Consider the following 26,276-nt stretch of genomic DNA (forward strand, 5'->3'; position numbering starts at 1 on the left):
TGGGCACTGTGGCGGGGCTGGGGTGTATACCTGGCATACAGGAAGCCCCTGGAGTTCCCTGCAGGCCTCAAAGCCCCCAGGACATGCTGCTCTGTGCTTTCTGGGGACAGAGAAGCCGAGACACCAACAGCAGTGGCCACATCTGCTCCATCCTAGCTCAGGGCCTCAGTTTCCCCACCTGTAAGCCAGGGTGAGACTGTGGGCTCTGAAGTCCTGACCTTCACTCTGTGGTGGTTTATGAGAAGAAAGACGATCCCAGCTGGGAGCCCCTGAGCTCTCCTAGGTGGCCAAGCTCAGACTGGCATCGAGGGGCCTGGGGGAGGGGCGGACTGAGCTGCTCCCCTCGACGTCCCTTTAGGGCAGGGGGACTCGGTGCCATGGTAGGGAGCGCCTGTGTCAAGCAGCAAAGCCCCCTAATGTCGAGAGTCTCCTCCAGGGCCTGTCATGGCATCTTCCCGGCCAGCAACGTGTGTGCAGCCACCGAGGTACGCCCCGACCACTCCCATCTGTGCCCATCATGGACTCCCCACAGCACGAGCGAACAGCCAGCCCTGTTTATTTATAGGCTTTTTCAGGAAAAGCTAGCAGGGCAGCGCTAAGACAGGAAACCCAGTCCACATTTCAGGGTTTCCTTAAAACAGGCTTCTAAGAGTCGTATCTTTTTTTTTTTTTTTTTTCCAGAAAACAAAAACAAAAACAAAAACTTTTTTGCCAAAACGCCTCCTCAATAAACAACATGTAAACAGAAACAACTGCTTTAGTCTCTACAAACATCTCATTGTGGCTTCAAGGGCTTGTCTGTGGCAGCCAGCAGGGAGGGTGGGCAGGGGCTATTCTCCTCCTCTTCAGGGGCATCCTGGGGGTAGACCACGAAACACAGCTCCTGGCCCCAGCGTGTCATGGACTCTGAGGACAGACAGATGGACCTTGGGGCCTGACCTCTCGGGATAGGGGTCACCCCCAGCTCCGGACACCTCCCCTCGGGCAGGGGTCCTCAGGGAGCTGTTCCGTCGGTACACATGGTTCTGGAAACTTTGGGTACATCTTGGGAAGAGACATGTGGCCGCAGCTGGGCCCTGTGTTCCCACCTCAGCTGCTAGGACACCCTGCTCTGGGGTGAGCCTCTAAGAAGGAGGTCCCGTTTCCAGGCCCCGGCCCTCTGTGCCGGGTGACCTGCGGCTGCCCGGCTCACCTGTGAGTCTGTGCACACACTTTGGTTTGCTTCTCCAGTACACTCCCAGAAAGAAAATGGGCACCCCCGTAAGAATGATGATGATGCCGACCCCACAGACCATAGGCTCGGAGATGAAGCTGAAGACCAGCAGGAAGGCCCAGAAGACCAAGTATGCCACGGGGATGAGAAGGTTCACCTGGGGAAGGGGGAGCAGAAACACCGATGGTGCAGGACCCCCAGCTGTCTGTACCCCTGACCCCTGAGGGTCTGGGGAGTTTTCCTCCCTTCCCTGGGAGCTGAAGCCTGAACGGCAATTGCACCCACCTACCCCTCCTCTTGGCGACAGCCCAGTGTGTCTGAGGCCAGTTCATGCGTCAGGCTGTTGGCCAGTTTTGCTGAGGATTTTTCAAAGTCTCAGCGGCACCGAGTTCCACACAGCAGTTGTGTGTGGACTTGACGCTTGCACTTGGCCGGAGGTCAGTGATTTTTTGGTGTTTCACATTTCAGGCACCGAGCACTTCTCCATATAAGGATTTATACACACACTGGGGGGGCTTTGCTTTTAGCTCAGGCTATGGTCTTCTGTTTTTCTGGGGGCCCGTGGAATCCTGGCAGCCTTTGTTACCTTGAACAGTTCCCGTCTCATTTTCTTTAATTTTTATTTATTTATTTTTTTAGAGACAGGGTCTCCCTCTGTCACCCAGGTTGGAGTGCAGTGGCCCTAGGACCGCTCACTGCAGCCTCGACCTCCCAGGCTCAAGCAATCCTCCCACTTGAGCCTCCCAAGTAGCTGGGACCACAGGTGCGCACCACCACACCAGGCTAATCCTTTCATTTTTAATTTTTTTGCAGAGAGGAAGTCTCGCTATGTTGCCCAGGCTGGTCTGAAACTCCTGGGCTCCAGCAATCCTCCCACCTCAGCCTCCCAAAGTGCTGGGATAGGCATGAGCCCCTGCACCCAGTCCTGAGCCTCATTTTCCCCATCTGTACACTGGGAGCATTCACAGCTCTGTCCTCATGGGGCTGCTATGAGGAGTGGATGCCTCAGTGCACAGAGGGCCCTGAGCAGGGCCCAACACTCCACAAAAGCTGGCACCTCCCATCCCACCTGCCTCTGGTGCCCACTGTGGATACAGGGGTGGCTCTGGCAGCACCCAGCACGGGGCCCAGCCGTCCCAGGACCTCACCTTGATGGGCTTGTGGAGCGCAGGCCGCCTCCAGCGCAGAAGCAGCAGGCCCAGGATGGTGACGCCGTAGCAGAGGTAGTTGATGAAGGACACGTAGTTGATGAGCGTGTACGTGTCGCCCACGAGCATGATGATGGCTGTGGCCGCGCACTGGGAGAGGACCTGGGGCTGATGGCCGGCCCCTAGCCTGCCTCCTGTCACCCCTACAGGATGAGCCCTGGCCCCACCCCACACCCCCAACCCGGAATGGCTCACCCCTGCCATTACCCGGAAGGTCCTGCATTGCCGGGTAGCCCTGCCTCCACACCCTGCCTGGCCCAGGTCCCCCAACTTACACAGACGAGGAGGGCGGGGATGGGGGTGCAGTGTCTGACGTGGATCATGGCCAGCAGGCTGGGCAGGTGCCCCTCTCGGGCTCCAGAGAAGCATAGCCTAGTGTTGGGGCAGAGATGGGCACCGGCCACTTCCTGGGTCTCAGCTCTGGACCTGATGTCCCTCTTAAGCTGTCGCCTCTGATCTCCCACTCTGGGCCCAGCAGCCCCACCGGGCAGTTCTTCACCTTGTTCAACCTGCCTCCCTCTTGCTTTCTTTGCCTTTCAGTTGTGATCAGACACTTGTTACTGGTGGGATCATCACCCTAGCTTCAGGCGGATCCCTGCCCCTGACAGGTTTCCCTTCCTCTGGCCCCCCCCCGCATGACTTGCGCACACCTGTGCCCAACCTTCCCTCCCCATGCCCACGTCTCCCCAGTGTAGTCACCTGGAGTAGGTGAACAGGTAGCCATTGATGCCTCCGAAGGTTGACAGAGCCACAGAGACGGGCATGGCCCAAGAAAAGTAGCCCAGCAGCTTCTCCCCGAAGGTCTGGGTGGGCACAGGAGAGAGGCTGTGTGTGAGGCCGGGGCAGGGGCCTGGGCAGGAGCCAGGGACCGAGCAAGGGCCCACTCACCACAGCCACCGCATTGGAGGAGAGCAGCTCCTGGGGGGACATGGCTGTGAAGTAGGCGATGTTGGTGAAGGTGTACACGAAGGTCACCAGTGGGATGGAGATGAAGATGGCGCGAGGTAGGTTCCTGGGGACAGGCAGTGGAGTGTGTCAGCGTCACCTCCTGAGGGTGCAGGACCCCGGAGACCCAGCCACGGGAGAGGCTCAGAGTCTCCATCTCTTGTGTCTGCTGGGGGTGTTGGGGCAGGAAAGGGGGCAGCAGTGCTGTGTGAGACAAGGGGACCCTGCTGTCTGCCCTGCCCCATCCCCACCTGGACACAGGCTGGTAGGATGGGAGATGGGGAAGGGGCCCCATCACATCCTGAGGACACGGTCTGATGTCTGTGCAGAAAGACAAAATTGCATACAGCCAAAATCAGCCTGGAAAATTCCCCAAAATGGCCCCAGAGCCCAGTCCGTAGACCCAGAGTCTTCCTGGAACTCTCCAGTCCCAGCTCGTTCAGCTGCAAAGGTTCACTGTCGAGATCCCTGGCTGAGCATCAGACGCAGTCATTGGCTTCATTCGTAGGGACCATATTGTGTGCATATGCATAATTTTAGGCCAAATGCAAATTTCTGGATCTATTTACAGCAGGATGATGATATTCAGCCTTTCTGAGGCCCTGCAAGGGTCTGTGATGTGTCCATAGCCAGAGAAAACAGGGCCAGGCTAGAATGCAAGCCCCCCGGCTATCTTTCCGGGGCCATTTTTGCAGGGCAACAGGCGTGGGCCACCGAGGACCAGCCTGAGCCTCGGGTGGCAGTGGAGCTGAGCGGAGAGGCTGCCTCTCCCACCAGAGGGCCTGGATGCTTCCCAGGGCCTGGTTGGGGGCCCCACTCACTTTCGGGCGTCAACCATCTCCTCAGTGACATAGTTGAGGAAGTTCCAGCCACTGAAGGCGAAGGAGCCTTGGAGGAAGGCCAGGGCCAGGTGTCCCACGGAGGGCGTCATCCAGAAAGCAAAGGCATTGCTGGGCCTCAGCTCCTCGAAGTGTCCTGGAGGCCCAGAAGTCGGGGGTCAGCACTATCTCCCCAGCCCGGCCCTCACCCCCACTCGGCCCTACCTTGGAAGATCTGGAGAAGGCCCATGCCGATGATGAGCGACAAGGCCAGCAGCTTCCCGCCTGTGAACATGTCCTGGATGCGCGTGGCCCAGCGCACGCTGGAGCTGTTCACCCACGTCAGGAGCACTGCGGAGGGAAGTGGGGGGTGGGCGCTGAGGCCAGGACCTTTTACATTGGACCATGGCCAAGTCCAGCCCAGGTGGCCTAAGAATGGCACCCCCTCCAGCAGCTGGAATGCAAGAACCCCAGGTCCAAAGGGAAATCTCACCCCTCTATCCTCCCACTCAGGACAGGGTGGGGCCAGGCAGGCGGCTGATCTGGGGACAGCGGCCCAAGGGGAACACTTACTCAGGCAGGCCATGGACAGCACCCGGGAGGCTGTGGTAGGGGGGATGCAGTTGGGGAACACGGGCTGCAGCACGTAGTTGGAGAAAGTCATGGAGATGACAGCCAGGCTGGTGGGGTACATGATGAGAAAGGCGCTCCAGAGCAGCAGAAAGCTGGAAGGAGCGGGGGCGGGAGTGGCTCAGGCGGCCCAAAGCCCTTCCCAGCCAACCCGGCCCTGATGTGTGCAGCAGGGCTGCCCTGGGCCCGGCACCCGGGGGCTGGCGAGGCTGCCAGAGGCTGGCACCAGTCCAGGGAGGCAGGGTTGACCTTGTTAAGGTCTTGTGGCTGCATTGATAGACTGTTTTAACAGAGAAGGTGTTACACGTACTTAAACATTGACAGTGTTGTTGTGGGGCAGGCGCTGGGAACAACATGGGCACCAAACACTCGCTTTTCTTTTCTTTTCTTTTTTTGAGACGGAGTCTCGCTCTGTTGCCCAGGCTGGAGTGCAGTGGCATGATCTCGGCTCATTGCAACCTCCGCCTCCCGGGTTCACGTCATTCTCCTGCCTCAGCCTCAGTGGGACCACAGGCGCCCGCCACCACGCCCAGCTAATATTTTATATTTTTAGTAGAGGCGGGGTTTCACCGTGTTAGCCAGGATGGTCTCGATCTCCTGACCTCGTGATCCGCCTGCCTCGGCCTCCCAAAGTGCTGGGATTACAGGCATGAGCCACTGCGCCCAGCCACCGAACACTTTTCTAATGACAACTAGGCTCCCCATGGGATGCAGGCTGTTTCCTGAGCCAGGGTCTCTGTCCCCAGACCTCTCAGCTTCAGCCCTGGCTCTCGCAGAGTACTGTGGCTGAAGATGGGTGACTCCGAGCTGTGTCCCCCTGAGGGAGACCTATGGGGTGCAGAGACTAGACCTCACCAAGAGCCCTGGCTGGGCGTGGAGAGTGATGGATGCCCCTTCTACCTAAATCTTGCCTCTGCAGGGTACCCAGGCTGTGAGTCTGACATGTTCTCAGGGGCTCTCCTGCACCCAGGGGTGGGTCTGCCCTTGGGGGTGGTCCTAGCCCCTGGCCAGCCCTCCAGGGAGAGGACTGCCTCATCGGGGACATCAGCCATCTCTGGATCACCTGCCCCTTGCTCTGCACAATCATCCCCGCTCGGCTTCTGGGACATCCTAGCTCCCTGGCCCTCCTCCCCTGCCAGGCATCCCCTCTGCCCACCCCCTCCATGTTCTGTGCCCAGGGATGAGGTCCTGGCCCTCTTCTCTCTCCCGAATGTCCTCTCCAGGCCTGAAGCATGATTATTCTGCTTTCTTGGGTCCCAGCCCCTTTGAGGACCCTCTCCCCAGAGGAGAGTGCCAGAGACGCACCCAGAGTGGCATGCAAGCCCTGGCAGGTCCCCCCATGCAAGGCTGCCCAGTTAAGGACCCCTGGCTCATATCCCTCAGAACCAAACTTTGTAAATTTCAGCCCAGACTTTTCCTCTGAGCTCCAGACCATCTAGGAGCCTCTCAGTAGGGAAGTGGGTGCCACTCTGGCTGCACCCACCTCTCCCAAGCTGGCTGCCCAGTCCTCTCGAATCAGGCTCCTAAATGATTTTAGAATCTGCCTGTACCTTTGCGGCTCTTGCCACAATGCAGCTGAACAAATACAACAGCTTCAATCCCCCGATGCTCTCCAAGCTCCGGTACCTGCCGCAAACCCAACCTGACCTCACCTCTAGCTACAGCAGACTCCCTGCGCTCGTCTGGGCCACCACACCCTCTGTTCACACTTCCCCCGTCCTGGGATGCTTTCCTCACTGGTCAGCTAGGCCAGGCGGGGAAAATTCTCTTCCTCCCAGCCTCCGGGCAAGCATTGCTTTCCTGGGAGTTCTCCCTAGGTGGCGCACACCATTCTCTTTGCTGTGTGGCTGCTGCCTCTTGCACACACTCTCAAAGCAAGGCTCCTCCAGGCCTTAATCCCATTTAAGGGGCTGCTTCCTCTCTGTTCTGTGAGCAGCTTGAGTACAGTGACAGGCATTTCTATCACTGCCTCTCCACCCCCAGGCTCACAGTAGGTGCTCAGCAAATGTTCCCTGGTGAATGAAGGAAGGATAGCAGAGTGCTATGGAAAGGAGACCTCTGGCCGGGCGCGGCAGCTCACTCTTGTAATCCTAGCACTTGGGAGGCTGAGGTGGGTGGATCACCTGAGGTCAGGAGTTCAAGACCAACCTGGCCAACATGGTGAAACCCGGTCTCTACTAAAAATACAAAAAAATTAGCCAGGCACGGTGGCGGGCGCCTATAATCCCAGCTACTCGGGAGGCTGAGGCAGGAGAATCACGTGAACTCGGAAGGCAGAGGTTACAGTGAGCTGAGATCATGCCACTGCACTCCAGCCTGGGCAACAGAGCAAGACTCTGTCTCAAAAAAAAAAAAAAAAGGGGGCACCTCATGCAGGGTATATGATAAGAATATCACACTTCCCTCCTTGCTCCTCATGCAACATATGGGTTTACCAAAAACGAGGCCCCTCCTCGCCTGGGCACTCATGTTACCTAGGGGTTTCAGACAGTAAGCATCCCCTCTCCTTGAGTATAAGGCAGGGGGTGGGGTTCAGAGGGACCTCTATTTTAAAGGAGATTCAGAGATGCCCAGAGGCCTATAGGAGTGCCCAACACACATCAGTGGGGTGGGGTGGGCCTCAGTTCCACCTGCCTTGGCCTCAGAAGGCTGTGCAGCACCCGCACACCCTTCTCTCCATCCATCCCCACGACCTCCCTAGGAAGCCGGAAGCAGGAGTGGAAACGGACGCCAGGGCTCATTTGGCCATCCCGTTTCTGAGAGGGTGTGTACCCGCTGGTGCCCCACACTCACCCAGCCAGGCCCCCGAAGATCTCTGTGACGTAGGCGTAGTCCCCGCCGGACTTGGGGATGGCGACTCCCAGCTCTGCATAGCAGAGGGAGCCCAGAGCTGTCACGCCCCCACCCAGGACCCAGACGAACAGGGCCAGACCTACGGAGCCCGAGTGCTCCAGGACCCCCTTGGGCGAGATGAAGATGCCCGAGCCGATGATGTTCCCTGTTGGGGGAGAGATGGGGAGGCATCAGGCCTGGGGTCCCCTTCACAGCCTGGCCTTCCGTGTGGGGATCTGCCTGCTGCCAGGAGGAAGAGAGCCCAGGGTGCTTCCTGGAGGAGGAGGAGGCAGGAAGTGGGCTGGAGGTGTGGAATGCCACTGGCCCCCAAGCCTGGCAAGTGCCATTCTGGGCTTATTATCTGCCCCTTCCTCAGTCCCTGACATGGGAAATGGCACCTCATCCAGCTGGCCAGGCCCCTCTGCCAGAGACGGGCCTCATCTGACTTCCTCAGCCCTCCATTGCCCCTGTGAGGCGGGGCCAGCAAAGTGAGGAGGCTGAACTACCTGTGTGATGGCAGACGGTGGCTCTCCAGGCACCCCACAAGGCCCATGCTCAACCCTCACGTCTACTCAGAGCCCCAGGCGTATCAGCCTGCAGCCACTTGTCCTGCCTCCAGCCCGCTAACATAGGACTTCAACCACTCTCCTGCCGCTTTCCCACCGGCCAAAGTCCAAACTCATGGAGTGGCTCAGGAAGTAGCACCTCCTCCATGAAGCCCTCTGTGACCACATCAGGTTTGGGCTTCTCTTCCTCCTTCAGTTTCCTCTCCTCTCCTCTCATCTTTCTTTCCTTTTCTTCCTTCCACTTCCTGGATTCAAGCAATTCTGCCGCCTCAGCCTCTCCCAAGTAGTAGGATTACAGGCGTGAGCCACCACGCCTGGCTAATATTTTTTGTATTTTTTTTAGTAGAGACGGGGTTTCACCATGTTGATCAGGCTGGTCTCAAACTCCTGACCTCAAGTGATCCACCCGCCTCGGCCTCCCAAAGTGCTGGGATTATAGGCGTGAACCACTGTGCTCGGCCTTCTTTCTTTCATTCAGACAGGGTCTCGCTCTGCCACCCTGGCTGGGTGCAGTGGTGCGATCATAGCTCACTGCAGCCTGGGACTCCTGGGCTCAAGAGGTTCTCCCACCTCAGTCTCCCTAGTAGCTGGGACTCCAGGTGTATTACCACACCCAGCCTTTTTTCTTTTTTTTTTTTTTTTAACTTTTTGTAGAGACAGGGTCTCATTATATTGCCCAGGCTGGTCTCCAACTCCTGGGCTCAAGTGGCCCTCCCTGCTTGACTTCCCAAAGTGCTAGAATTACAGGTGAGTGCCACCACACCTGGCTAATTAAAAAAAAACTGTAGACTTGAGGGGTTCCGCTATGTTGCCGAGGCTGGTCTCGAACTCCTGGGCTCAATCGACTACCCACTTTGGCCTCCCAGAGTGCAGGGATTACAGGCGAGAGCTACTGTGCCTGGCCCCTCTGCTTTCTGACATGATGGGAAACGTTCAGAGGGGCCAGCTGTGGTCTGTAGAACGGGTTCCCAGGATGAGCAAGACTCGGAGTGCCTGCTGAGCCCTGAGCTCCGCAAAGAGGGACAATGTTCTGGGTTATATGGATCTCACCACCTGTGGACATGAATCAGGTAACCTCACTGGAGATCTGTACTAGGGCCTGTCCAAGAAGAAATAAACCCGGAACCTCGGGCGCTATGAACAAACAGCCCTGGTAGCACCTGCGGCTCGGCCTCTATGCAGTAGCCACACCAGACCAGGTCCTGAGAGGACGGGTCCATCTCCTTCAGAGCGGAGCCCGCCTCCTCCACCTGCCGGGCCCACAGGGGGCTGGATAAGGACACGGTTGTAGCCGCCAATTTGTATTCACTCCTTGTCCACGGTGCTCCCCCACCGCCCCCCCGCCCCCGCCCCGGCCGACACAGATTTCCAGTCTGGACAGCTACGACGCCCCACTCGGTTTTCCAGTCACATCCCAGGAGCCCTAAATACATCCAGATAAGGATGCACTAATTCCCGTGCCTCAACCCCCAGAGGTAAGCTGTACCCTTAGTCTACTTCTCGGGGGAGAGAAGTGCCTCCCTCATCTGGCAGCGGGGTCCAGGCCTGGGTGGGCTGTAAGGTTTCTAAAGAGCCTTTGAGTTCCCTCCATCCGGCAGCAGGGCCTCTGTTCTCAGGACCTGGCGGAGTGGGATTTGCCGAAAGCCAGGGAGGTTGGAAGCCAGCGGGGACTGGGTGGCCTTGGAAGGAGCTGAGCATGTTCACGCTGGGAGCATCCCAGGCCCTGCGCCACCCACCCTGCAGAGAGCCCACCATGCTTCTCCTTGGCGGGGCCTCCTGGGTGGAGCTCCGGGGGAAGCCATATCTGGCACCCGATCTTCCAGGGCCGTATCACTAGCCTCGTGCCCAGTGGCTGAAGACTCGGATACTGGGCTCGCCAGGGGTGGGGAGGCCACTATTGTTTTGAACACGTGGCCTCAGGCCACAGTTCAGGACTTCCTCCCTTGTGACTCAAAGGACCATAGGTGTTAGCCGGTGTCTCTGAGGTCCTTAGGGGTTTCTCCCTCTAGGCCTAGACCACTCGCAGCATCTCCCCCAGGATCATGTTTGAAGGGGGCAGAAAATCACATCATGCACCCCCCACACTGGCTGCTCCTGGCACCGTGAAGGGTGGGTGGGGCACCGCATGGAGCAGCCGGGGCTTCGGGCTTGGGCATGGAGGAGGGAGGGGGCTGTGGACAGGGATGGGGGCCTCCAATGCTCCAGTGATTATAGGAAGGGTGTGGGAGGGACTGGTGGATTTCTTTTTTCTTTTTTTTTTCTTTTTTCTTTTAGTAGAGATGGGGTTTTGCCATGTTGACCGGGCTGGTCTTGAACTCCTGACCTCAAGTGATCCACCCACCTCGGCCTCCCAGAGTTCTGGGATTACAGGCTTGAGCCACCATGCCCAGCCAGATCAGTGGAGCTGGAAGGGGGCTGCCGGGGTTCCTCCCAGTGGTGAGGGAGGGTCTCCCTTCCCAGACTCCGTATTTCAGCCAAGCAGATCTACCTGGTTCCGGAAGCAGCAAGGAAGAGGCCCAGCCCTTGGGGGAACCTGGTTTAAAGGGGCAGGAACTCAGAGTGGAACAGGATGAGGGGGCGCAGGATGGGCCTGGAGATACCACCGAGCCCCTGTTGGGTGTCTGACCCATGGCTGACCAGAGACATGCGGGTTCTGAGGCCTCTACGTTCCTGTCCACCCAGTGGGATGACAGCTCAGTGGTCCCTGCAGGTCCTCCAGGGGCCAGAGCTCCGGGCAGGTAGGCGAGGAAGTGAGTGTCCCCCAAGTCATCCTTCCCAGAGTCTCCACCACCTGCCCCTCTTCCTTGAGCCTTCGCTGGGTAGCTTTTATCACATTAAGATGTTTGGCCTGATGGGGCTTACTCGGCTTCTTGGAGGAACGAAGAAAGGGCCATTGTTCCCCGTGGCCACTGTGGTGCACGCTGACCTATTTCTGGAGGCAGTGGCAGACCACGGAGGTCACAGGGGCGGCCCGTGGAGGTCAAGTTGCAGAGCGAGCCACTTCCCGTGGTGTGTGTGGGGAATGTGCAGTCTGATTTGGGGAGGCGGCAGGGAGGGCCTGTCGGGCCAGGACACTGGCACCAGTCCTCATGCCTTGAAGCACATTCCGCACCCGACAGTGTGACTCAGGCTAGTACTGCCCTTCTGAGCCCCAGTTTCCCCATTTGCCAGGTGGGGCCACTGGGCTAGGGGGCAGCAGAGGGCTAGTCCAACCCTGACTTCAGCAGGGAGGGTGCACCCTGCATGTCTGTGCTGGGCCACGGAAACAGTCTGCTCAGGGGCCCTGTCCCCCACTGTGGTAGGCCTCTCCCCAGCTCACTGGTCTCCCTGAAGCAACACCACCTCCAGGAAGCTCTCCCTGACCAGTCACCTTGGCCCCTGCAATCTGGATGTCGCCCCACAGCCGTGGTACCTGGATGATGGCTGGAAAGGGATTCTTTTATTCGATGCAGGCATTATCTTGATCCCGTCTGGCACATCAGAGGCCATGGAAAGTGCTTTTGGATCTCACTACGCACTGCCATCTGCCTTGGAGACACCCTAGGCAGCCCCATCTTTCCTCTGAGACCTGAGTCTCAGGGACCCCAACACCGCGGGGTGACCAGCTGAGGCCTGGGTGAAGCCTACCCCGCCAAACGCACGGGTGTCCTCACGTCCTCACAGCAGGCCTGTGTCAGATACCTTTAAGGGACGACGACTGTGACCTCTGAGGTCTGGGCAGCACCCCAGGGAGGTGAGTGGGGACATCCAGGATGTGCCTGGAACTGCCACTTGGCCAGCAGCCGCCTCCAGCCTAACCCACTTTCCTTTGGAGACAGGAGATGAGCGGAAGTGCGCAGCCCTCTCCAGCTCATTCAGCCCAGCCAGCCCAGCCAAGCAAACCTCGCCCGGGGCCCTGTCTCCTGGCTGAGGCTTCTCACGGTCACCAGTGAGTTCCACGTTGCCAAATGCAACCGTCGAGCCCCAGGCCACGTTATTGACTCATCAGCAACATGTGGCAAGTGGATTGCTTCCTCCTCACTCAGCCTCCTGGCCTCCCCCAGCCTTACCGGCTTCTCCTTTTCAGAATCCCTTATCTTGCTTGACTTCTAGACACTGGGTGCCCAGGGCTCAGTCCTGGGGCTTCTTCTTTTTCTTTCTATGCTTTCTTGATAGATAGATAGATAGATAGATAGATAGATAGATAGATAGATAGACCTCGTCTATTACCTTGACTTCTGCTGGCAACTCCTAAATTTATATCCCTAGCATAGACCGCTCTGCTAAATGAAATCTGTGTATGCAACGAACCACTCAGCAGCGGACATCATAGACTTTCCATGTTCAAAATGGAATTCCCGACTTTCACCTCCTTGCCCACAAAGTGCTCCTCTCAGTCTTCCCTGATCAATAAATGGCAAAACATCCTCCCAATTGCTTGGACCACAACCTTGAGTCACCCACGATTCCTCTCTTTCTCCCCCAGGACATGCATTCCATCACAAATCCTTTGGCTGTCATCTTCCAAACTCATCCAGAATGGAACCTCCTCTGACACCACCATGGCCACCGCCCTGCCCTGAGCCACTGTGGTCTCTTGCCCGGGGAGACCCAGGTAGCCTTCTGAATGGCCTTCCTCCTCCTCCCACTTATTCCCCCCACTGCCTCTTCTCCATAGTGAGTCCTGCTAGCCCCATTCCATCACCCCTCTGCTCAAAGCCCAGAGTTCCTGCCTCACAGCGAACAAAAGGCAATGCCCTTAACATAGCTTGCAATGCCCTGCTCACACTGAACCCCACCCCAGATCTCAGCTCATTTCCAACCTGAGATCCCACACCCTGGCTCTCTCCATCCTCCTTCCTGGCTTCACTGTCTGGTCTCAGCACTTAACGAGACACGCATTCAGCTTGTTCATCTTGTTTGCGTGACTCCCACACCGGGATGGCAGCTCCAGAAGATGGATTTTGTCTGTCTTGACCCCCATAGTGTCTCTGGCACGTAAGCCAGTGCCTGACACCATTCAGTATGTAGTGGTTGAATAGTGGTCCCGGAGCACACTGAGGGTATCTGAGCCCAGGGCAGGTTGCCTCAGTTTCCTTACCTGTAAATGGGAGTGTGGTGGGGAACAGGCAAGCCCTGCACAGTTCCCAGTGCCCAGTTCCCAGTGCCCCGGTGAAGAGGGGCTGGGGTTCTGCAGAGGTCCACCCCCCTGGGAAGCCCAGCCACCTGCAGCCCTGGAGACCAGGGAGGGTCCTGGCTGAGGCTGGGTGAGCAGGGATTGGTTCCTGAGGAGATGAGGTTCATGACGTCAACTCCTGAGTCCCTGAACACACATCTGGCCCACAAACCCCTGCAGGAGCTGGACTCTAAAGTCAAAGAGAGAGCAGAGGAAGGGCCTGGTCAGCAGACCCAGGGGGGACTCCCACTTTGGAGGACCTGGGTGTGTTCCCTGAGTTGTGGATCCTGCGAGGGAGCTGGCCGAGGTTCCTGGGTCAGTATGAGAGGTCCTATGAGTCCAGCCGCCGAGGGGGAGGCAGATTTCCCTGGCCATCTGTTTGTTTCTCCACCCGTAGTGGAGTAGGATAGGAGCTCAGTGAAGCCTAGTTGGACAAACTCCCAGCTCAGTCCCCAGTCCTCCCCCATCAAGGGCTCTGACTCTAGCCCCAATTTGCCCAGCATCAGAACAGTGTAAAGGGCACCAGGACTGGGCACGGTGTAACCCTAACACTCTGGGAGGTTGAGGTGGGAGGATCACTTGAGTCTAGGAATTTGAGATCAGCCTGGGCAATATGGCAAAACCCAGTCTCTATAAAAAATACAAAAATTAGCCAGGCATGGTGGCAGGCGCCTGTGGTTCCAGCTGCTTGGAAGGCTGAGGTGGGAGGATTGCTTGAGCCTGGGAGGTCGAGGCTGCAGTGAGCTATGAGCATGCCACTGCACTATAGTTTGTGCTATGGAGCAAGACCTTGTCTTAAAAATATAAAATAAAATAAAATAAAATAAAATAAAATAAAATAAATAAAATAAAATAGCCGGGCGCGGTGGCTCAAGCCTGTAATCCCAGCACTTTGGGAGGCCGAGAGGGGCGGATCACGAGGTCAGGAGATCGAGACCATCCTGGCTAACCCGGTGAAACCCCGTCTCTACTAAAAAATACAAAAGACTAGCCGGGCGCGGTGGCGGGTGCCTGTAGTCCCAGCTACTCGGGAGGCTGAGGCAGGAGAATGGCGTGAACCTGGGAGGCGGAGCTTGCAGTGAGCTGATATCCGGCCACTGCACTCCAGCCTGGGCGACAGAGGGAGACTCCGTCTCAAAAAAAAAATAAATAAATAAAATAAAATAAAATAATAAAGGGCACCGGATTGGGAATAGAGTCCAAATCTGGTTCCGAATCCTGAGCCTACCACTTGGAGCAGTATCATTTCACTTCCAACCTTAGTTTCCACTCTGTAAAATGGGTATAAAAATTCCCACCCTGCAAGGTGGGCATGAGATTCAAATGAGATAATGGAAGAACACGTTTTCATAAGGTAGTAAGAGGTGTTTTTCTGAACAAATGTTGGATGTGACCACGTCCTGCAGAGCCCCTGCCCCAGCCAGTTCTATTTCCTCCAGCCTGGCCGATTCCCTTCCATCTGCGCTTGCGGTGGCCGGCGGGCACTGCCCTAAACACACTTGACGTGAGTCTCACGCCGGCCCATAGCCTGCTCTTCCAGGTCTTCCCATTTTCGAAAGCCTCACTTCCCAGTCTGAGCTGGAGCAGAGGGTATATGTGGGAGAGAGTGATAGGATCTCCTGGGAGGGTCGCTGTGGAAGTTTTGGAAATAACATGTTCAGTAATAGTAACAAACCAAGGTAGATTATGAAGCAGGACATTGGCTGGGCAGGGTGGCTCACACCTGTAATCCCAGCACTTTGGGAGGCCGAGGCAGGCAGATCACTCGAGGTTAGGAGTTCAAGACCAGCCTGGCCAACATGGTAAAACTCTGTCTCTACTGAAAATACAACAAATTAGCTGGATACAGTGGTGCGTGCCTGTAATCCCAGCTACTCAGGAGGCTGATGCAGGAGAATTACTTGAACCCTGGAGGCGGAGGTTGCAATGAGCTAAGATTGCGGCACTGCACTCCAGCCTGGGGGACACAGCCAGACTCTGTCTCAGAAAAAAAAAAAAAGAGAAAGAAAGAAGAGAGAAAGAGAGAGAGAGAGAGAGAGGGAGGGAGGGAAAAAGAGAGAGAGAAAGAAAGAAAGAGAAAGAGAGAAAGAAGGAAAGAAAGAAAGATGAAGCAGGATGTCAAGTTTTTAAGACTTTTAGAGCTAAAATATGACACTTTGCAGACATTTTTGATTCTGACCAGGCTCCCCAGTGTATTGGTGGAGAGAGAGTGAGCCCACCTGGGGCAGAAAGGTAGGGTGGGCTGGGGAGGGGAGACCCTTAGGACTTAAGGTGGGGAAGGCAGTGCAGACCCCAGCTCAGTCCTCATCTGCCCAGTCCCCACCTCCTATCACCTTCTGGTTGAGGTCGATCTCTCCTTGTTTTTTCCTGCCCCGTCCAGCCTCCTGCCTGCTGTAACCCTCCAAGGCTCCCCAGGCCAGGCCAAGACCAAGGCTCCCCAAGACCACCACTGAGTGCCCTGGGCTTGGGTTCTGTAGCTGAATTGGTTGGCCAAGTGGCCCTTCACCCTGGCTCAGTCTTCAAGGTTTGGAGGCCAAGGTGGTGGACTTGGCACAGCAGGAAGGAACTGAAGGGTGGGGGAGCTGTCAGGGCAGACCTGGGCTGCATGGGAAACTTAGAGTCTGTCCTAGAAAAGGAGGGGGTGATGGTGGAGTTGACCTTCTCCACTCCCACCACCACCACCTCCACCACCACCACCACCACCACCACTGTCGCCGCCGCCACCACCACCACCACCACCACTGGGGCCCCCTTCTGGGAAGAGAGGAGCCAGGCAGCCTCCCTGTGGCCTGGGGAGGATGGGATGTGGGGAGGGGATAGAGTAGGAAGACAGGTCAAGGATGCTGGGCTTAGCTGAGGAGCCCAGGCAGAGCTGTGTCTCTCTGCACCTGCCTGGCGCTGTAGCTGGCTCTAGGCCTGGTCTCAATCCTATGACCCACTCATGGTGTGAGCTTCCCCTTCCCTGGAGGACAGTTCCTGGAGGGGGTGTGGGCCAAGAAAAAGCTCTAACCAGCACCCTGGCCAAATCCCTGGAACCAGCCCTTCCTTCCAGCAGACCGTCTGTCAGGCAGGGGCATCCTAGGCCAAGAAGCTCCCAGGGCCAGGTCCGGACCAGGTTCTAGGAGGCAGCATTCTTTTTTTTTTTTTTTTTTTGAGACGGAGTCTCGCTCTGTCGCCCAGGCTGGAGTGCAGTGGCCAGATCTCAGCTCACTGCAAGCTCCGCCTCCCGGGTTCCCGCCATTCTCCTGCCTCAGCCTCCCGAGTAGCTGGGACCACAGGCGCCGCCACCTCGCCCGGCTAATTTTTTGTGTTTTTAGTAGAGACGGGGTTTCGCCGTGTTAGCCAGGATGGTCTCGATCTCCTGACCTTGTGATCCGCCCGTCTCGGCCTCCCAAAGTGCTGGGATTACAGGCTTGAGCCACCGCGCCCGGCCCAGGAGGCAGCATTCTAAGGGGAGGCGGTGAGATGGTGGAGTGACCTGGCCAGGGGCTGTGTTCAGGGGCGACTCTGGATGGGAAGAGCTGCTAATGTGGGGGTGGGAGAGGACGAGGTGAAGATGCTGGGTCTGCCCTACTAAGCCTCCAAACTTTCTCCATCTCCAGGGGTCTGAGGGTAGGAGGACAGTGAAGACACAAGCGGCTCACACTGGCAGGGGACCAGGAAGACTGGCTGGCAGTAAGGTGAGAACAGTCGAGGCCCCAGTTACTCATCCCCCCAAACCATCTCTCCTGTCCCTCCCTGGAGGGGCTCAGAGGCACCCTGTGTAGACAAAGAAATAAGTCTGGATTAGTCAGTATCCATGACTTGGGACAGAGTGGAAAAATACCACTGCCATTCCCATGACCCCTGAGCTCTCTGCCTACCCAGAAACCCCTATGTGGGGGCAGGAGGACATGGACCCATTCTCAGGTGGGGACTTTGGACCCATTCTCAGAGGGAGACTTTGGAGTCCAGGGCCTCCAGACCAGGCGAGTGCCCAGTGCCCACCAGGATCCCAGCCCAGGGAGCAGCCGGCCTTCTGCAGGCTGGGTCTGCCCACTGCTGCCCCCTTCCCCCAATTGCTGGCTAACCCGCTCCCTCTCCTGGGCCCTGCTGCCAAACCCTGCAGTCATTGCCTGCTCTGAACATCCCCTCTGCGCCGGCTGCGAGCTTGTTCACTCTACTCACAGGCCCTCCTGCTTTCCAAGAATAAGTCACTGCACTGCGTGGCACCTGGACCCTGCCCACAGTAGGTACTCAGACTGACGACCCACAGTCCAGAACTTGGGGAGCTCAGCCTGCCGCAGCCTGACCAGCCCCTACACTGGTCAAGTTCCTGCGCTAATTGCAGGACTGCGGTCATGGCCATTTCACAGATGAGGAAACTGAGGGTAACTGCCTTGCAAAAGCCCCGCAGCAAAATCGAGTCAGGAGGAAGAGTCCAGCGGTGGACGGACCCAAAACTCCCCCAGGTATAGGCGGCAGGGAGGTGGGAACACGGAGCTTTGGCACCCTGGGCCAGCAGCCCCTGCCCTCCCAGCAGTCGTAGCGCTCTCTGAGGCCAGAGCAGGTTCCCCAGGCAGACCCGTCCGAGCTCCCGGAGAGGCGGCGCCCCTCGTTCGGCCTCCGCCCGCCCGGCGCCCGCCCACCTGGGTCCCGCTCACCGATGATGATGGTGCAGGCGCTCAGCAGCCCGATCTCCTTCTTGAGCGCCACTCGTTCCGAGGCGCCGGGGACGGGGCCTGGGACCTGGGAGGGCGAGGGCGCAGGGCTGGGGTTCCCGTGCTCGCTCGGCTGCTGCGTGTGGCCGGCCATGTCGCTGTCCCGCCGCGTTCCCGCTCCCTGCGCTGCCCCGTCTGTCCGGCCGGCCGCCCGTCCGTTTGTCGGTCGGTGAGCTCACGGCCCTCGCAGTCGGGACAGCGCCCACAGGCGGGCGCATGCGCTGGCGCGGGGCCCGGGACTGGGGCCCCCGGGTGGCGGGGGCCCGGGAGGGGCGGAAGGAGGGCCGGCCCGCAGCCCCCTCCCCCGCCTCCCTTAAAGGGAACGCCCCCTCCCCCAGTCCCGGCCTGGGAAGGAAGGAGAGGACTTGGGGCAGATCTAGGAAGGACTTCCCAGTTGGGCGAAGGAAGGGACCCTCCAGTTGCCTGAGTTACATCCATTCTTGGGGCGGGGTAGGGGAGCAGAGCTCCGAGACAAGACAATCCCTGCGCTCAGGGAGGCCGAGGGGGACGGCAAGAATAGGAGCTGGCCGCATGTGGGCATCCAGTGCGTGCTCCCTTTCGTACTCCATGCCTGCATGGGGTGTGTGTGTGTGTGTCTGTGTGTGTGTGTGTGTAGGAGACAGCTCCCAGGGTGAGTCCATTCTACAGGCGGAAGTTGAGGCCCAAAGATTAGTAGCGATCGCCAAGCAAGTGCAGGGCTGAGGCCAAACCCTTCCTCGTGCCCCCTTGGCTCCCAGGCGGACAACCTCAGGAGGGGTGGGGGTTGAGGTCTGGAACTCCTCTGAGGGGTCTGGGTGTCCTATGCACCCTGGATCAAAGGCCTGAGGGTCGAGGTGAAGATCTCGGGGGCCCTCATTCTCATCACAGGGACTCAAGGCCCGTGAGGAGTCCTGGACACTGCTCTCCCACCCCACCAGGCTCTGGGCCACCTCTGGCCCGAGGTCCCCACTACTGGATCCTCGTCCCAGGTCAGAGTGAGGGCTCAGCGGACTAGAACTCGTGTCTCTGGTGCCGGTCCCCCGCGATCCAGCCCGGCTCAAGGAGGCCAGGCGACCTGAATGCCTGGGGGGACATGGAGAAGGAGGCTGTGGTCGCGGGAGAGGGTCGGGCGTGCCGGGATCCGAGGGAGGCTGCCTCCTCCCGGAAGCCGTCCGGACTGTGCAGTTGAGGCCGGCGGAGCAGATCCAGGAGGGCCGCGTCGGGGCCACCGGGGCGGCGGGCGGGGCGAGCCTGGCACGGTGCTGCAGGCGGCGGAACAGCCTTTGTTTCTTCCTGGCGGCCGCCGCGACGCGCCGTCCCCTGCATGTGGATGAGGCCGCGCCGGGCGCCCCGTCCTCCCCCCCAGTGGCGGCCTCTGGGTTTGCTGGGTCCCTGCCAGGGGTCCGACGGCCGCAGGGTGGACCCGGGTGGGAAGGGGCGGGGGCGGGGGCGGGTCCCGGGCAGGGGCGGAGCGTGGAGGTGGGAGCGGGGCGGGGCCGGCGTTTGCAGGCGTACAGGAGCTTCGAAGTTGGGGGCGGGGACTTGGGGTAGGAGTAGGAGCTGGAGGATCCAAGGTGGACGTGCTGGGTGGACGCAGAGGGGGAGGCCACCCGGCGAAGCTGCATCCCTCTCGCTTCTGTCGTCGGAGTCCGGCATTCTTGGCGCCCTCCACCTCCAGCCCCAGAGACCATTCAGAGGCCGAATCTCTTAAAGGAGCCTCGCGCAGGTTGGGAGCAGCCCTGGCTCCGGAGACCCCTGATTGTCGCGGGTGTTAGGGGCCAGGGGCCTCGACCTTCTGGTTTGACTATCCCCAGCCCCTCAGTTGCCCTTGCAACTCTAGGGTCTGCTGGGAGAGGGTCTAGCCAGGGCTGGTGCAGTCAGGGGCAGCTTGCCAAGGGGCAGGGGCTGGCCCAAGCCTCGCAGCTCTGAAGCCTGTGGTTTTGGAGGGTGTCTCTCTGGGACCTGGAATGTGGAGTATGGGTTTGTGGGGGAAAGATCGGCCTACAGCTTTGCACAGGATGGAGTTTGTATGTTGTCGGCCAGGCCCCATAGCTCAGGAGGTCCTTTTCGTGGAATTGAACTAGAACCTGCAAACTTCAATGGGAACAAAAGGTTAGTAGGATTGGTTTACCATCCAAAAACCAGTCAGCGTGATTCTCCGTAATAATAGAGAGAAAAAAGGAAAACCTCAACAGATGCAAAAAGCAGTCATCCGTGATTTAAACAAACAAAAGAACTCTTAGCAAATAGAAATGGAAGAGAGCCTCCTTAATCTGATAAAAGTGTCTATCTAAAAACAAATCTCCAAGAAACCAAGAAACAAACAAAAACCCTACAGCTGACATCATGTTTAATGGTGAAAATTTGAATGCTTTCTACTGAGATTGGAAATGAGAAGGGATGTTGGCACTCATCAATATTCTATACAATTGTGTACTGGAGGTCCTAGCCGGAGCAATAAGGCAAGAAAAATAAGTAAAAAGGTATGAAGATAGGAAAGGGAGCGATAAAGCTGCCATTCACATGTGATGTGATTCAGTAAGTAGGAAAAAAAATTACAGGTTAATTTAAGGAAGATAAGTTCATTTAGCAAAGTCACTAGATAGAAGTTTAATATACAAAAACTAATTGTATTTTATATACTAGCAATAATTAGAAAATGAGATTAATAATAGCATAAAATCAAATACCTAAGAATAAATCTAGTGAATAACGTGTACAATTTTTATGCAAGAAACTACAAAACATTTCTGAGAGAAATTGTTAAAGACATAAGTTAATGGAGGGATATACCATGTTCATGGATTGAAATTTAAGATGTTGGTCTCCCCATTGATCTATAGAATTGATAAATACATCCAATGTAATTTTGATCAAAGCACCAGACAACTTTGTTGTTGATTACAAGGCTTTTTTGGAGGGATGAAACTCAACAAGCTGATTCTAAAAAGTATGTGAAGAAGAACAAATCTGGAATACTTATACTACAGTAAGGAAGACAGTGTGGCATTGATGCAAAGAGAAACAAATCTATCGGTGGAAGAAAACAGAAATCCAGAAACAGACCCATCCTGGTTTATTATGACAAAGTTGATATTGCAGAACAGTGGAGAAAGGACAGGCTTTTCAATAAGTGGTGGTGGATCTATATGTTGAAGGAAAAAACCAAAACCCTTTTAATGTCACCCTTACATTATACTCTAAAACCAGTCCCAGGTGATGTACATGTGAAATGTAGGTGTGAAATGTGAAACAACAAAGCTGTTAGAAGAAAACTTAGGGGAGATAATAGATACATTTTCTTAGACACAAGAAACACAGTAAGAAAGTGACAGATTGGACTACATTAATATGAGAAACTTCTGTGGGTCAAAAAACATGATTAAAGAGGAATGAGTAAACCACATATGAGAGAAGTTATTTCAATACATATGGCTGATAAAGGACTTATATCTAAAAATATAAGCATATAACTTGTATTGAAAAGTATGTATCAAGTCAACGGAAAAAAGTTTTAAAATAGGCCAAACATGGTGGTTCATGCCTATAACCCCAGCACTTTGGAAGGCCAAGGCAGGTGAATCACTTGAGGTCAGGAGTTTGAGACCAGCCTAGCCAACATGGTGAAACCCCGTCTCTAGTAAAAATGCAGAGATTGGCTGGAGGGTGGTGGTGAGTGCCTGTGGTCCCAGCTACTCGGGAGGCTGAGGCAGGAGAATCACTTGAACCTATGAGGCGGAGGTTGAAGTGAGCTGAGATCATGCCACTGCACTCTAGCCTGGTCAACAGAGTGAGACTCCATCTCAAAAAAAAAAAAAAAAAGGACTTTAAATAGGTGCTTCCCAAAAGAGGATGTCCAATGACTGTTAAACTCCTGAACAGGTGCATCGGGTATTAGTTTGGGTCTTTCTACGTTTTTTTTTTTTTTTTCCTCTTCCCAGGGCTGCCTAATCTCTAGCCAGTGTCTGTCTTTTTGACTGATAGGTGTGTTGCTTGGTTACTTTGGCCCCCGTGAGTTTGCACCTTGCCTCCATCCCATAATCCTAAGTACATACATGATATGCAGCTCATATGCATGAGCCTTAAGTAGCTGATTATCATAATGAGGTTATGTTAAGGATACCTTTTCTCTCCAATGCGCATGCCCATTTCTGAAGAGCAGCCCCTTACTGGTTTGGTCGGGATCCTGCCAGCCATTGGGTCCTGTTCACCTTTATTTTATTTTATTTTTTTGAGACGGAGTCTCGCTCTTGTCATCCAGGCTGGAGTGCTGTGGCACAATCTCAGTGGCTCACTGCAAACTCCGCCTCCCAGTTCAAGCAATTTTCCTGCCTCAGCCTCCCGAGTAGCTGGGATTACAGGCACCTGCCACCATGCCTGGCTAATTTTTGTATTTGTAGTAGAGACTGAGTTTCCACCATGTCTGCCAGGCTGGTCTTGAACTCTTGACCTCAGGTAATCCATCTGCCTCAGCCTCCCAAAGTGTTGGGATTACAGGCGTGAGCCACCGTGCCCAGCCCTGCTCACTTTTTTTTTTTTTAATCTTACTTTTGTTTTGGTTGCTGAACCTTTGCTTTTTGTCTGGCTTCTTGCTCACCTGCCCCTTCACCTTGCTTCTTCTGCTCTCTGCTTTTACTTATTCTACCCTTTATCCAACTTTCAATTCCCTTTGCTATTTTCCTGCCTCATTTTCCCTGGTCTCCTATCTCACTTGGACAATGGCAGATTGATAAATGACAGATGGGAGTCAGTGGATAAATTCTTCCCTCTACCTCATCCCAGATGAACTGTTACGAATCACATTCCTTATAAAACCTCTTGGAAGATGTTACTACAAGATTCGGCATCAGCTGCCTTTGGTACCAAGTGGTGGCCAGCTCTGAAACTCACCCTCATACTGGCTCTCATGCCTTCCCTGTTCACTTCCTTTCCCCCTTACTCTTGATTCCCTGTAATTGTACCCCCCAATTAAGTTCTACCTAAGGCCAGGCACCGTGGCTCACGCCTGTAATCCCGGTACCTTACGAGGTTGATGGGGGACGATTGTTTGAGGCCAGGAGTTTGAGACCAGCCTGGGCAACATAGTGAGACCCCATCTCTGCAAATAATTTAAAAATTAGCTGGGCATGGTGGTGCACACTTGTAATCCCAGCTGCTCAGGAGGCTGAGGTGGGAGGAGCCTTTGAGCCCAGAAGTTTGAGGCTGCAGTGATGAGCTATGATCGCACCACTGCAGTCCAGCCTGGATGACAGAGCCAGATCCTGTCTCTAAAAACACAAAACAAAACAGAAGTACCTTCTAGGCTTTTGCCCCAGGCACTGCTTTCTGGAGAGGATGAGCTAAGATACACCCCTAGGTATGTCTCCAACAGAAGTAAACATATAAATGTACTAAAAGGCGTTTACGATATCATTCACAGCAGTCTTCCTAGTAGCCCCAAACTGGAAACAACCCAGATAAACATTCACAGTAGAATAGATTAACATGTTTAGAGTACATGTAGATTCCGGAGTTCTGTGCTACAAAGGTAATGAACAAATTACTACTATGTTGCAACATGGTGAATCTCATAAACAATGTTGAACAACAGAAGCTGGACACAAGATTACATTTCAGGATGATTCCATTAATTTTTTTTTTTTTTTTTTTTTTAAGAGACAGAGACTCAGCTTATCGCCCAGGCTGGAGTGCAATGGCATCATCATAGTTCACTCAGCCTCCAACATCTGGGCTCAAGTGATCCTCCCATCTCAGCCTCCCGAGCAGCTACAGCTACAGGCATGCGCCACCACACCTGGCTAATTAAAAAAAAATTTTTTGTAAAGACAGGGTCTGGCTCTGTTGCCCAGGCTGGTCTTGAACTCTTGGGCTCAAGAGATCCAGTTCTGGGATAATTCCATTTATAATTCTAGAATAGGCAAAATGAATGCATGATGTTAGAAATCAAGATAGAGGTTTATCCTTACTCTCTTGGGGGTAGGAACTGGGCAGGGGCATGAGGAGGGACCCTGGAGTGCAGGTCATGCCTGACTTATTAATCTGGGTGCTGGTTTCACGAATATGTTCAGTTTATGAAAATTCAATGAGGTGAACACTCTGTGATTGGTGCATGTTTGTGTGTGTGTGTAGATTACACTTTGACAAACGTGGGACATTACACATGACCTGGGCAGGGTCCTGGGTAGGTCAGGATCTGCATGCTGGGAGAGGATCTGTGGCCTGCTCTGACTCTACCATCCCTTATGGGTGTTAAACTCACTCAGCACTCCCACGCCACTTCCATTCTCTTTTTCACTCCCAGGTCCAGCCCAGGTATTCCCTCAGGCAGCCCCAGACTTTCCTTGGTTTCTACCATCCTGAACCCAAACCACTCCCTCTCCAAGCTGCAAGCACCTGCTAGTTGATGGCCCCCTCTCTGCTTCTGTCTCATGGATTCTCAGCCCTGGACATTGTTTCTGTTGTGCTTGCCTCTTTCTCTCTCTCCACCTTCTCTGGCCTTGCTCTGCATTTCCTGCCTCCTCTCTGCACCCTCCCTGGGCCTCCCCCCAACAACCATGTTCAACCCTTGCACTGGTGGGCCAAGGGTGCAAACACACACTCAAGCCTCACACCCGGGAGGCCTACATATTTCCAAGTTAGAGATGAAACTGCACCCACAGTGCAGCCCTCATTTGCACCTAGCCCTGCAGCCCGCCCCTGGGGCGTGATCTCCCCTGGCCTGTTCTCATGACCATCATCCACTGGGGTGGGAGCTAGGACAGTGCCCGAGACCCCTGGGTGTGAGCATGCTCCTGAGTGGGGGCTGGCCTGGGCACCCTTTCTCCACCTCGCTTTTCCAACCTGGCATTTCCAGGGCATTGTAATCTCCTCCCGAGAATCTCACCAAGTAACAAGACAGGGAAGGAGCACAGACAAGTACCAGGACACCAGGCTGCCCAGAAAACACACACACACAACCACAAACAACTACATACAACACACACAACCACATACAACACACACAACCACACACACACATGCACAACCACACACTCACACCTACATGCATGACCACACAGACTCTCACACACATCACCCAGCCACACACTCATATCTCACACACTCACTCTCACACACACATGCACAACCACACACTCGCTCTCACACATTCATATGCACAACCACACTCTCACTCTCACACATGCACAACCACATACTCTCACACACATGCACACACCCACACACTCAGACACACACGCACCACCATGCACTCACACACTCACATGCACACACCCACACACTCATACCTCACACACTCACATGCTCACATGCACAACTACACATACATAATCACACACGCATTCAGTCTCACACACATGCACACACCCACACACTCATACCTCACACACTCACATGCTCACATGCACAACTACACATACATAATCACACACGCATTCAGTCTCACACACATGCACACAACCACACACAACTACATACAACCCCACACACACAACCACACACTCACATGCGCAACCACACACACACTCACATATCCAGATGCATGACCACATACACACTCACTCTCACACACTCATATGCACACAACCACACACTACATACAACCACACACAACCCCACATAGTCCTACACACTCATGCTCACAACCACACACAACCACACACACAACCACATGCACTCAGCCACACACAACCACCTACACGGCCACTCATATTCACTCTCACACAGTGACATACACACAACCACACACGACTGCACCCTCATAACCACACACAACTGCATACTCACAACCGCACACACAACTGCATACTCACACACTCACATACTCATACACACAACCGCACATTCACAGCTACACACAACCATACACAACCTGTCACACAACCACACATTCACAATCACACACAACCATTCACACACTCATCCACACATGCACTCAACACTCAGCCCCACATCTTCCGGCCTGTGGGGATCTTTTCACATCTCTCCTCTCCCACAATTCACTGTTGTTCAGTTATCAACCTTTAAAACACTCTTAATGAGACTGAAATAAAAAAAAAATTATTGGGCCGGGCGCGGTGGCTCAAGCCTGTAATCCCAGCACTTTGGGAGGCCCAGACGGGCAGATCACGAGGTCAGGAGATCGAGACCATCCTGGCTAACCCGGTGAAACCCGTCTCTACTAAAAAATACAAAAAACTAGCCGGGCGAGGTGGCGGGCGCCTGTAGTCCC

The 26,276-nt window shown here is 55.3% G+C and overlaps 1 protein-coding gene across 5 annotated transcripts; it reads right to left on the reverse strand.

Annotated features, from left to right (window-relative positions):
- Positions 1-539: 539 nt before the first annotated feature.
- On the reverse strand, positions 540-18,302 carry SLC7A10 (solute carrier family 7 member 10). 5 transcript variants are annotated; one of them, XM_077982060.1, is made up of 12 exons: positions 18,011-18,267; positions 7,608-7,812; positions 4,758-4,864; positions 4,410-4,535; positions 4,188-4,341; positions 3,618-3,687; positions 3,310-3,433; positions 3,121-3,224; positions 2,697-2,793; positions 2,362-2,511; positions 1,193-1,370; positions 540-906 (listed from the first exon to the last, which is right to left on the reverse strand). In XM_077982060.1, exons 1-12 carry the CDS (start codon positions 18,159-18,161, stop codon positions 846-848), a joined length of 1,527 nt encoding a protein of 508 aa, XP_077838186.1. In that variant the 5' UTR covers positions 18,162-18,267; the 3' UTR covers positions 540-845. The 5 variants fall into 5 exon arrangements, with proteins under 5 accessions (XP_077838186.1, XP_014978994.2, XP_077838185.1 ...); XM_015123508.3 differs by having other exon boundaries at positions 4,758-4,909; XM_077982059.1 differs by lacking the exon at positions 3,618-3,687.
- Positions 18,303-26,276: the final 7,974 nt, after the last annotated feature.

Source organism: Macaca mulatta, chromosome 19, assembly GCF_049350105.2.
Source record: "Macaca mulatta isolate MMU2019108-1 chromosome 19, T2T-MMU8v2.0, whole genome shotgun sequence".
Lineage (NCBI taxonomy): Eukaryota > Metazoa > Chordata > Mammalia > Primates > Cercopithecidae > Macaca > Macaca mulatta.

Coding starts and splice junctions, on each gene's coding strand:
- SLC7A10 (XM_015123507.3), bottom strand. CDS start 18,161: ATGGCCGGCCACACGCAGCAGCCGAGCGAGCACGGGAACCCCAGCCCT. Junction 4,910..7,607: donor ATCTTCGGGGGCCTGGCTGG/GTGAGTGTGGGG, acceptor CGCTCCTTCCAG/CTTTCTGCTGCTCTGGAGCG. Junction 3,434..4,187: donor GAGATGGTTGACGCCCGAAA/GTGAGTGGGGCC, acceptor GCCTGTCCCCAG/GAACCTACCTCGCGCCATCT.